The 13,134-nt window shown below is 28.7% G+C and overlaps 1 protein-coding gene across 5 annotated transcripts in view; it reads left to right on the plus strand.

Moving 5' to 3' along the window:
- Positions 1-13,134, plus strand: part of LOC142327935 (immediate early response 3-interacting protein 1-like) — a 119,630-nt gene that overhangs the window by 58,811 nt on the left and 47,685 nt on the right. For all 5 annotated transcript variants that reach the window (XM_075371337.1, XM_075371348.1, XM_075371329.1 and 2 more), the window contains 3 exons: positions 6,179-6,272; positions 10,068-10,313; positions 12,103-12,248. In XM_075371337.1, the coding sequence (XP_075227452.1) occupies positions 6,179-6,272; positions 10,068-10,313; positions 12,103-12,248 (486 nt within the window). The remainder of the gene's footprint in view (positions 1-6,178; positions 6,273-10,067; positions 10,314-12,102; positions 12,249-13,134) is intronic.

The raw sequence follows: 13,134 nt of genomic DNA on the forward strand, positions 1-13,134 counted from the left end.
TATCAATATCTTTTTTTTATGCCAACTTAAATAATTTCAATAAGAATGTACCCATCAAATTCTGTTTGCAGATTTATAAGATAAATTTACATTTATATAAAATTTTATATTTTCTAAAATTTCTATTTTTTATTACTATTTTCATGCTCAATATTTATTCTTTCAATTATTTCTAAATTGGTTATATTATGATTATTATTTATTAAGTGGTCGGCTACGTTTGAGAAACCTATTTTTTTATTTTTAAAGGTTCTAAAATGTTCATTAAATCTATCTTCAAAGGACTATTTGTTTTACCGATATATATATTTTTGTAATTATTGCATTTTATTTGAAAATGCCAGAAGAATCAAATTTATTTTTTACTTTTCTATTATTATAATATTTTAAATGTTTTATTATATGATTATCAGGTTTATAAGCAGGTTTATACTTTTTATCATTAATTTTGATGCATCAATCAAGTTTTCTATAATTTTATTTGTATAAGAGTACTTTATGTAATTATTTTCTCTATTTTTATTTTTATTTATAGATATTAATGTAGTAAATGTTCGTATTATTAAAAAAATCTGGATTATATTTTTTATCATATTATCAATACATAACGTAGATATCCATTTTTTATAGCTATATTTTTTATATTATTTATTTCATTATACAATTCCTGTTTATCGTTTATGTATTTTATTGCTCTATTTATCATGTTTTTAAAAATATTAATTTTTATGGACCAACAATGATTAGAATTCTTGTTGATAATGATTTCATTTGAGGTAGGTTTTTATATACTCCAGTTATTATTTGATTGATTTTATTTATTTTAATATTTGTGTCTAAATAATTTATTTTTCTATTATGTTTCATTTCATATGTACATTTTAATGTTTTATTATATAAAATTTAATTTATTTAAAATTACTTCATGTTGCTTATTTATATCTGGTTCATATATAACTAAAATATCTTCCATGTATCAACTCTTAATAAAATTTTATGTATGTGATTTATGCCATAGACTATTCTACTCTCAAATTCCTGCAGATAAATTTCCGACATTACAGCAGATAAAGGAAATCCCATGGTTAAAACATTTTCTTGAGTATAACAGGTTCCATTAAATTCAAAATATTTCTGCTTACATATATTTCTAATTATTTTTATAATATTTATAAATTTTTGATCTTCAACCTGTTTTTATTAATTTTTCTATTATTGAGATTTTATATTATCAATGGGTGTATTTGGGTACATATTAGTTATATTGAAGATAATCATTTTAGTTATATTATTAATTTTTAATTTATTAATCAATTCGTACCCATTTTTTATATTATATTTATATTCTAAATTTGTCTTTGATCTAATTTCTTTATCAATAATTTCAGTAATTATATAACTTAGGGCTATTTAGAAATTGATTAATAGTCTCATAGGGATACCATCTTTACGTAATTTTGGGACACCTGTGAGTTTTGGGGCATAAAGTTTATGAATATAATCTGCTGTGATATTTTAATTTATTATTATAATTAAATATTTCTTTGTATTTAACCATAAGGTCTTTTGCAATTCATAAAAATTTATTGGTTGGGTCATTAATATTTTTTAAAACCATTTTCATTTATATATTTATTTACTAAATCATTGTATTCATCATTTGAATAATCACAGTTCTTATTTTATCAGATTTTGTCACTATACAATTAATTATTTTCTTTTAATTTGTTTTTTAGTTCATATATTTTATTTTTATTTATTATTACATTTTTATTATGATTAATTTTTTATCATTTTTATTTTTAAACTTCTTAATTTTATTACTTATGTCATTTTTTAATAGTTCAGCCTTATATACATTTGAAAGTGTCAATCTTAAACTATTTTTCTACATACTTGCCATGTAATTAAGGGACTTATCATAACGATTGCACAAACTCTTCAATTCCTTCTGTGTAGAAACCTGCTGCCTCAGATTTTTGGCACCCATCTTGCACAAAACTTATGATAACCAAGCTTCCTTGATACAATTTCATGTAGTAAACTTTGTGAAATTTGGGGGAAATGAAGCGAGAGTTCCGTAATCGTAATGTGGTGATTTTCAAGACTTTTATTGTTGATTTTCATTGTCAGTTCATCAGTCACAAGGTTAGGCCGACCATTGCGGTCCTCATATGAACATTGGTGCGGTCATTTTCAAACTGAATGTACCACTACCTCACTCCACCTTCACTCATTATTCCATCTCTGTACACCTCACAAAGTTGCCGATGAATTTCAATTGGTTTGAGGTTTTTTGCCATTAAAAACCTAATCACTGAACGCACCTCACAATTCATGGGATTTTCTATTGAAGCGCACATTTCAATAATTCACAACAAATAAAGTAGAAAAATCACAGTCCACATGCTTCGACAGCTTGATGCGTACCGAGTGTAGATATGTTTTGACACCAAGATGGCGGCTCTATCCCTACCCATCTCCACGCTAGGCACAAACATAAGTTACTTTCTGAACCGTCCTCATATATATATATATATATATATATTTACTTATTTGATACAAGTTATGTCAGGTCAATTATTTGTCTGCAGTTTAAAAAACAAGTCAATTTTTATACTTAACCAATTTTCTACCATTCTACTCTTTACACTTTCATTGGTACATAAAATTCTTTCTACTTTTCCAGATTATATATTATTTGGACTTATAGCAGCATAGCCTCACTTGGAAATACTAGCCTCTTTCAATGCCTGTAACAATTTTTATATTTCATCATAGCTAATTTAATCATATACAGTATTAATATTAGATAGCTCTTATTAAAGAGAAAGTCAGGCTTTAATATGGAAAGGAGAGATAAGAATACTGCCTATCCTTTTCTTCTTATATATTGTATAAATGATAATAAAAGAATTGAAAGAAGAATTTGAAAACATAAAAATTGTTCAAGAAGAAAAGATTAGGATTTTATAATTTACTTACAATTTTGTTCATTAAATAAAACTAAAAATAAGTTAAGTAATAAAGAGTATCAAAAGTGAATTAGCTGATTTATCTGATGGAGTTTCCCAGGCAAAGTATTATTTGTATGAATGTCTTATTTAAATTCAAATATAATGCTCGTATTAACTGTAAAATCATACCATCTGTGGATGATACTGTGATTATTTGTACTGGGATTACATGCTTAATTCATTGAATGAAAGTCTATTATGCATAAAGAATTTGCTAGATTATAATTTTTTAACTTTAAATGTTAACAAGCACTTTTTATCACTTAAAATCACTTATTAAGCACTTTTTGTACAACCACTGTGTTACTGGACCCAGTACCTACACAATTAATATAGGTAATGAACTAATTACAAGAGTTAATAATGCCAAGTAATTAGGCATTGTAATTGATTCTAATATGAAATGGGACTATCACATACAAACTTTAGTTAATAAAAACAAATACATTATCTATGGTCCAGAAAGATTAAGTAAGCTACATAGTCATAACAATTTATACATAATTATGTATGTATTTTATTTATAATATAATAACACATGACATTTTAAATGGGGTTCTGTAAATAAAATATTTTATGAACTTGTGAGAATAATGCACGTTAGAATCCATTACTCATCATTATAAGAATTAAAAGTACTTTTCTAAAAAGTATTAGCAACACAAATATGAGTAATAAAAATTGTCAACAAAATCACAAATTTATTACTTATAAATATTTAGACAAGCTTCCTGAAAGCCTTAAAAATGTAATAATGAACAACTTTAAAATAAAATTAAAGGTGAGTATAAAAGCTTTGGAAATCAAAGAATTTATATAATCAGTATTACTTAAAGTTACATGTTGAACATATACTACAGATTAAGCATAGCTTATGAATAAGTAAAGTAATTATCAAATTGTAATTAGTTTTAAGTTATATACAAGCTGCATACATACATATTATATGTATCACTGCAGTATATGGTATAGGCTCTGTGTTGTATATAACAAAAGTAATTTGTTATTAAAAAACTTTTGGTTGGTCTAGTGGTAAACGTGTTTTAAATCAGCTGATTTTGAAATCGAGAGTTCTCAGGTTCAAATCCTAATAAAGGCTTTTTTTCAGATTTGAATACTAGATTGTGAATACGTTTGTTATTTGGTGGTTGGGTTTCAATTAACCACACGTCTAGGAATGGTCAGCCTAAATTTGTTCATATTTACTGGTACAGTTCCATTACACTGTTAAGTCACTAATGAATTTTATTGTTAATACGGCTATAAATAAAAGTATTAAAAAAAAAGTAATTTATAAATAATTATAAAAAAATCAAATCAAAAATTATTCGCTGGATGGATTGTAACAATCTAATTTTAAATATGGATAAAAGTGTTGCAATGTGCATCTCAGGTAGACATAACACTGGTTAGTAACTTTTTAATTTTTTCATTTCAGTTTCTCCTACAGGTTATCTAGAATTTTCTTGACATGTATTGGTACTGTTTGAAATTTCAAATTAAACTTATTACCTGCATTTCTAATTGGTTCGCTCTGTAACATCATTTTGACAGCTTCTTTCATCATATCTGCATTAAATACTCCTTTTATTTTCAGTTTTTCCTCTTCTTCACCATCTTTTAATAATAGCAGAAGTCTTAAAACAAAGGGAACCTTATAGAATAACTGCGGATTTTAAAAGGCATCTTATTGTATTTAAATGTTTCACTTTATCTCAACCTGCCCTCTATACTTCTGTCTCAATGTACCCCATCCTACCTTTCCAAACAAATCAGCCACTCTTAACTTGTTTTTGTGAAAACTAAAACACATTTTTATCTCTACTTATACACCAGTAAGTGGGTTATTCAACAATACCTAGAATGAATTATTTAAACTAACAAAGAATAAAATAAGCTTCAACCTGGAAATGAAAATAATTACTTTCAGAGATGAAAACCAAACATTTTATTCTAATAAAACCATGCAAATTAATCTTTCCACTTAGATGTAGAATTCTAGCAGGAAACAGGTTAGGAGGAGCACCAAATGATTTACTGGCCCTACAACACGTATTTTAGATAATTAATATGGTTTTTAATTATTTTTATTTTTTAACTAATAATTTATGTTTTTATGTTTATAATTTATCTTATACTGACAAGATTAAAAATAATATATTTTTACGTATCAATCAGAATGAAAAATTTATTTATTTATAACAGCAGATTCGGCAATGCTTCACTATTGCTAGATTTGAGACTTTGACACTCTTTCTATATATATATATAGAGAGAGAGAGAGAGAGAGAGAGATTAAATGAACACAATTGAAAGTTTGATAAAACATTAAAAAAATGAACTTTACGTAACTTTACAAAATTAACCTTTCCTTTTTACCTTTTACCCTTTCTTCCATTTCCCCTTTTCCCTTTTTTCATTTTAACATATCCCCTTTCATCCTCCCCATTCCTCCTTTTCCAATTTCCCTTTTCTTCCCCCATTTATCTTTCACTTATTTCTTCCCCCTTTTTCATTTTTTCCTCCTTTCCCATTTTTCCTTTTCCCCATTTTCCCTTTTTTCTTTTTTCCCTTTTCTGATTTTTCCCTTTCTCAAGAGAGATACCAAACTCACTGAAATGTGATTTGAAAATGATTAACAGAGTTTTTGAAGTTAAAGAAACGAGATGAAATAAGGAGAATTGAAGAAATAAGGAGCCCAAGATAAATTTTTTACTAGAAAAGGATTTGTATGTTATGTCATTTATTAAGATATCCTTGATGGTTGGTTAGTTTAGTAATGGAAAGAAAGATAGATTGTAAAAACTACAGACTGACCGAAATACATGAGTCAAATAATTAAAGACATTTGGTGTAATATGTATAAACTAAGAGATTAGCAAAGAATGTGGAGTCATGCATCAAACCAGTTGTCTAATTGATGTCTTCAGAAAATGAATGTGTGTCTGACATGTAAGTCCATTGTTTAATTGGAGATCTTATTCTTCTAAAATTGTTCTTAATACCAATTAATATTGAAAAAAATTAAAATGTAAAACTGGTGTTCATTTCATTATAGCTATATCTTTATTATATTTTTAGTAAAATATTGGCCTACAGATTTCTTCATGTTTTAAATTTCATTAACCTATTTAAAATTTATCTCATTTTTAATTCTGCAGATGCTGCCCAGGTGTCAGACAGATTTTTCTTTTGATAAGAATGAAGAAAGGCGTATCAGAACACCAACGTTTGAAGGAATTATTTGAAAATTATGTAAGTCATAAATAATCGTGATCTTTTTGTAATAAATAATATAGTCTCTATTAAAATAATGTTTCTAATATTTAGGTTGCTTAGTATCAACCTGCAGACCAATTACTAATTTGAATGCATATGCATTAACTTAATTGAAATAATATTCTATGTTCAACTCCATACTTCATTTTACAGCTTTGGCAAAAATATCTTTCTTAGACCTAAAAATAATTGTATATTAGAAAAACACTTGTAAAAAATTTGCTTAAAATGGGATTGCTGAAAAGTTTACCTCAGCATCTCACCGACCCATATATACTGGGTGAATGTTATTAATACAATTTTGAAAAATGTTTTATACTATTTATAAAAATCTAATGGTTTCTGTGAGTCTGTTTCTCTTTCAAGTAAAAATTATTCAATCAACTGTGCTGAAATTTTGCATGACCATAGTTTTTACAAGCCATAAAATGGTCGGCCACTATATTGAAATTTTTCACCATTTCAAGATGGTGGCCGGCCATTTTATGTTTTCTGGTAATAACTGGATTATGTCCTTGCTGATATTTAACTTTACTGGCCAAATCATTTGTCAAATAAAATTCAGAAATCACTTGCTGTATTTCAAATAAAATTTTCCACAAAAAAGGTTTCTTGACTCTTTTGGTTATTTAGAAAAGTAGCTATAAAGATATGATGGTGTACAGTGTATATTCCTTTAAATTAGCCCTTCACTTTTAATTGCCTCCAGTTTTCACTTACAGTTGCTTTTTCAATGACAATAAATAAGTCATAAGAGCAGATGCTTCAAATGACTGGTCTCCAGTAGGAGAGTCAGTGCTTCTCATGTGGGCAAATGTATGTAATTTGCTCCAGTCTTCTATAAAAACAATATATTTATATATATTCACACTCCAGAGAAAAATGTAGTAAATATTGTATATATATATATATATATTATATATGAGGGTAAGTCAATTATTATCTGCAATTTAGTTATATTTTTGTTTATGTTGGTAGTACTGTTGTGTTGCGTAGATGACGCATACGTGGTTTAACTGTTGTTATGTTTGTGCAGGTTTGATGCTGCTAGGTTAGTTCCATTATCGCTGCCCTGCCATTAACCATGGCTGCTCCGCTTTCTGTTTGCACTAAAGAAGAGCAACGTTCAGTGATCCGTTTTTACTGCCACAAATGAGGAAAACATTGAGTGTGCATATGACATGGTTTTCTAAGGCAGACGAATAACTATTGATGAAGTGGCACATCGTCTGCAAATTAGTCATGGTTCTGCCTACGAAATCATCCACAACAGACAAAGTCTTTATCTTTCATAAAATCTGTGCACGGTGGGTCCCAAGACAACTCACACAGCTGCATAAACAAACGCGCTTGGACATCTGCCAAAAACATTTGGATCGCTATGTTAATGAACGAGACATTTTCTTAGACAGAATCATCACTGGTGACAAAACATGGATCCATCATTATGAGCCGGAGAGTAAAAGGCAGAGTATGGAATAGAAACATCCAAATTCGCCCTCCAAAAAAATGTTCGAGACCCAACCATCTGCAGGAAAACTGATGCTTACGGTTTTTTGGGACTAACATGGGTCAGTACTGGAACATTATGAGGAAAGGGGCATGCCAATAAACAATGGGCATTACAGTGAGTTGTTTACTGCCTAGCCGAAGCCTGCAATTTGAAGCAAATGCCGAGGACCGCTGTCGAAAGGTGTTGTGTTGTTGCACGACAATGCCTGTCTACATACTGCTGCCCACACTGCTTAAACACTCCACAAACTCAACTTTGAAGTACTGGCTCATCCTCCATATAGTCCTGATCTTGCCCCTTATGACTACCACTTGTTTGGTCCACTCAAAGAGGCATTAAGGGGCCTTCGATTTACCTCAGACAAAACAGTGAAAGAAGCGGTGTATTCCTGGTTTGTAGCTCAACCGAAAACCTTCTTTTATGAGGGCATCTGGAAGCTTGTGCAATGATGGACCAAGTGCGTTGAAATGCAAGGGGACTATGTTGAAAAATGATGTGCATGTAAGTTTCGTATTTGTATTGCAATAAAATTTATAACTACAATGCGGATAATAATTACCCTCGTATGACTTACCCTTGTAAATATACAATATTTACAATATATATATATATATATATATACACATTCTTTAGTTTATGTTGTTCAAAACCGATCCACAAAAACACAAAGAAGTTAAATAAAAACGTAAAATAAAAAACAGAAAAAAATGAGAAGTGAAGTTCAGTCACCTCATTGTGGTGTTGGTCAGGTAATAATGTTAAGAATCATGCAAAATACTTTTTGACTCATATGTAGGACTGGTAACCAGGTTTAACTACTATTTGAAACTCAGCCGACTATTCTGAAACTCACATACTTCAGAAAGTTTTGAGTCTTGTGCTGACCAAATTGTTGCTCTGAAAAAAAATTACAATACACTAAAGCTTTATGAATTGGACAGGCTTTGTTAATTGTTATTTATCAGTATAATTCTCACAAACATGAGAATAATAAATTCAGTGGGGTCCAGAGGGCTCTGTCCCCTGGCTAGATGGAAAGGGTAAGTAAAACAAGCCCTGTATGTGTAGTTAAAACATAAAAAGAAGTATAGTTTTGAAATTGCACATATCAATTCAATGTATCAAAATAAATTTCTTTCCAATCTTAACAGAATTTGAGTTAGAAAATCTTGTAAAAATTAGATAAATTTTTCTTTGTGTGCTGAGAAAATGCTATAGCATATAAAATGTTAAAATTAGGTAAACATATTTGCTTTTGAATTTACTACATTAGGAAATTATTTAGGTGTATGTAAACTACATTATATTAACACTATGCTGCTGGTTATTTTATTAAATAACTTTAAAGATACAAAAGTGTGTTTCATGATGTAATCTAGGTTTATGAGTTTTCTATGCTTGTTATGCTATAAAACAGGATCTGTTAGATTTTTATTTAATAAATCAGTGTGATTGACCCATGGTTTAAACTTTTAAAACTAAAGTGTAAAATTAATTCTCTGTCTAATCATATGGAGATATACTTCAGAAGATTACGTGACATTTATCATTTCCTTCATAAGTAGTGTTGCAAATTACGATATTGTTAATACTGCTTGTTTCTAAGTTGTTCAAACTCAGAATAAAAAGTACTTTAAAATCTAACTACTTGTCTGTTTTAAAGAACAAAATGCACTTTAACCATTTATAAAGTTGCTGTCATGGAGAATTCTTAAATAAAATAAATGTTTTCTAAAATTATTATTTATTGTTTTATTGCAGAAGCTTTGTAAATTGCTGTACAGTTTTCAGATTATCAATGGAATTTTAAAAATTGGATAAACCTGAAATTTGTCCCTTCCACCATTTTGAATTCGGGTTTTGTAAAGACTTTCTTTTCACAAGTTTCCTCACTTTAATGAAATGTTTATAGTAAGGTACCACACAATGGATGCTGGTATTTACAATTTTTTAGTAATCTCTACTTACTCTCCAAGGACATTTAACTAATAATTACACCTGTAATGCAAAAAAATTCAATAATTGAATCAAAAAATATGCTGGAAGTTACACCTGTGACAGAAATAACCTGTTAGTAAACAGGGGTTGCAATTTTTTTTTTCTTACAGTATGCACAAGCACTATTCATTACAATTGAATTCTTAGAGACAGGATGAATACATATTTTAAAAAAACACAATTCGTATAATTTATGCATTTTATGTTATAGACATGAACTCATCTCACTTCAAATAATAATTACTACATTTTTTTTTCAGCTATTCTACACAGTAAGGAAACAAGATCCAAACTGTATTAAAAAGGTAACATTAATTTCAGGAGATTGCTCTCAACCACAGCTTGGCCTATCTGATGACCAAAGAAAATGTTTATTGGATGTAAATGTGGTAATTCATGTTGCAGCTTGTTTACAATTTGATGCACACTTTCGTAATTCTTTCCACACTAATGTTGTTGCTACTCATTACCTTCTTGAACTTGCAAAAAAGATGAAGAATATCAAGGTATTAGTTTAATCACACTCAGAATAATGAGTTCAAATTCAACTACAAACTGTTCAGCTAGTAATAAATGTTTTCCATTTATTAAATGAAATAATTCCATTTAATAAATGGACCAGAAGGAATAAATGATGTCATATAATAAATAACATCAGAAAATTGCTTATACTGGTGTTTGCCAATTACAAATAATATTCAGCTGATCTGCAAACATTTTTACTTTCCTTACCACTACAACTGGCTGTTAAGTGAATATAACTTCAAGGAAGGCAATTCTGACTCTCACCTTTTACAGCACAGGTACTTTACATATGTCACAGCTGCATGAAAGACTGAGATATGACGCCTTTCTGTTTAAACACCTATCACTTTTCTTTATATATTAATTTTTGTATGCATAATAAAGTAAGTACATTATATGAAACCCACTGGGTTGGTCTAGTGGTGAGTGTGTTTTCTTAAATTAGCTGATTTGGAAGTTGAGAGTTCTAGCGTTCAAGTCCTAGTAAAATCAGTTATTTTTATACGGATTTGAATACTAGATTGTGGATACCGGTGTTCTTTAGTGGTTGGGTTTCAATTAAACCACACATCTCAGGAATGGTCGAACTGAGACTACACTTCATTTACATTCATACATATCATCCTCATTCATCCTCTGAAGTAATACCTGAACGGTAATTCCTGGAGGCTAAACAGGAAAAAAAGTACTTTATATGAATTATTGGGCGATTTAATAAAATTAACAATTATAAAAAATGGCAATTTATTTGAAACCAAGAAACAACATTGCAATGTTGTACACTTGCATTAAAGTGTATTTAATCACATATATAAACAGTTTTAATCTCTTTAAATACAACACAGTATATGTTGGAAGTATCCTTATACCTCATTCTTAAAGATAGACCTGTAAAAAAAAAAAACAAATAATAATAATGACCACATATTTTTTTTTAAATTTTTTTTCTTGGTTGTTCCCTTCCAAGTCATTTGCTTCAAACAGTGAAATCCCATTATGTTCATTAGGAACAACTCATGAATTTTCAAAATATATATTTTTTTTTAAATCTGCATAATTATCATAAATCACAATGTAAACTTTTGTAACCTGGTGAGTCATACAAAAATTTATAATTACTTTTCATAGGCAAAAAAAATAGTAAATGGAGAGAGATTTTGGATTATCTCAGAAGATTCCTAAAAAAATGGTAACTGAAAAAATGAATGTTAATAGGAATACAAAATCAAAATAAACTATTAGTATTTTATTTCAAGTCACTAGTCAAAACTAATGATAATTAAAAAGTGGTGCTAATTATTATTAGCACCACATACTAACGTAAATGTGGTGCCAAAATGTATTAAAAAACTGTGAAACATAATTCATGAATTATTTTAGACATGTAACATCTCCAGTCAACTGAAATTAAGCAAAAACAAATAATTATGAATTAAACAATAGATTGAGAACATGTAATACATCCAGAATCATACTATTTTTAATCCATGAATTCTTCTAGATTCTTGAAAACTATAATCCATTTTTCTTTTTTTTTTCAGTTGCCAATACATAAATTTTCTATTTTTAGGTTTTGTTGCAATTTAAAATTGTTATTTCTGTTTATGTCAGATTTGACACCCTAAAATTTTAAAGTGCATAAAATTTAGTATATTTTAAGTAACAAATTGTAGTAAAAGTATAGTATCGATAGTATTGGTTAAGTGTGATTATACCTGAGATTATTTTTATTTTTGCCTCGGAGTTTCCAGTCAATTTTTTATTTTCCAGGCATTTACTTATGTATCTACTGCTTACTCACATATTGATAATAGGGCGTTGAAAGAAGTGTTTGAGAAACCAAAATACAGTTATGAAGAAATGAGGAGAATCATTGATGGTTGTACTGATGAGCAAATAACTGGATTAATGCCTTTGTAAGTTACAGGAATAGTTTTTTTTTCTTAAAAATGTCATTATATCTAAGAAATTTAGTTCAACTTCATTTGATAAAAAATTATTTATTATTTAAATTCTTCACTGAATAGTCCAATTTGAATTATTCTCATAGTCACACTGTTATGATTAACAAATTGTGTTTGTATTACTGCGCGTAGATTATTATGGAGATGGGTTCAGCTGTTAACGTGAATGGATGTTTAAAAAGAGAAAAGATGTTTTCTGACAAGTGATCTATTTCATTGGAAAGTAGAGTATGTATATTTCAGGTAAAAGATTTCTCATAAAAAACGATTCCTTGAACTGCCTATATTGAGAATACCAACTGATAGATATCAGCAGATCATAGAATCAAACTATTATGATTTAAAAATATACTTAAAAAAAATCAAAGAGTAGAAAATGATAAACATTACTCTTCTTTTCTTTCAGTTATTTTGTCTGGGTATTTTCTGCCTCATTGCCTATCCCTTCTATTTGAGGAGAAAACAGCCACACTTTCCACAAAGGCATAATAACTTCATAGGCCCTTATACCCTTAATATGATTCTTGAGAACATCCAAACAAAACCCACAGAAGAATCCACTTAAGAAGATATTATGGAGATTGAAAAGGGATGGTACTGAAAACGGAAGATATATAGGATTGTGAAATAGTCAATGCTGCAAAAAATTGCTTTTATTTTAGACACTAAAGATTCACCTGAGAATTGGCTTGATCTACCCCTAGGCAAAACTCTTGTCCATCTAAAGATGGACTAGAGTTTTCCATTTGTGTGATGTGTGAGGAGGAATCCAAATTGAGCTATAAACTGTTCAGCTAGATCTGGATGAAAACATTGATTTGGTAAAAATAATTGATAG

The sequence above is a fragment of the Lycorma delicatula genome, chromosome 1 (assembly GCF_047948215.1).
Source record: "Lycorma delicatula isolate Av1 chromosome 1, ASM4794821v1, whole genome shotgun sequence".
Classification (NCBI taxonomy): domain Eukaryota; kingdom Metazoa; phylum Arthropoda; class Insecta; order Hemiptera; family Fulgoridae; genus Lycorma; species Lycorma delicatula.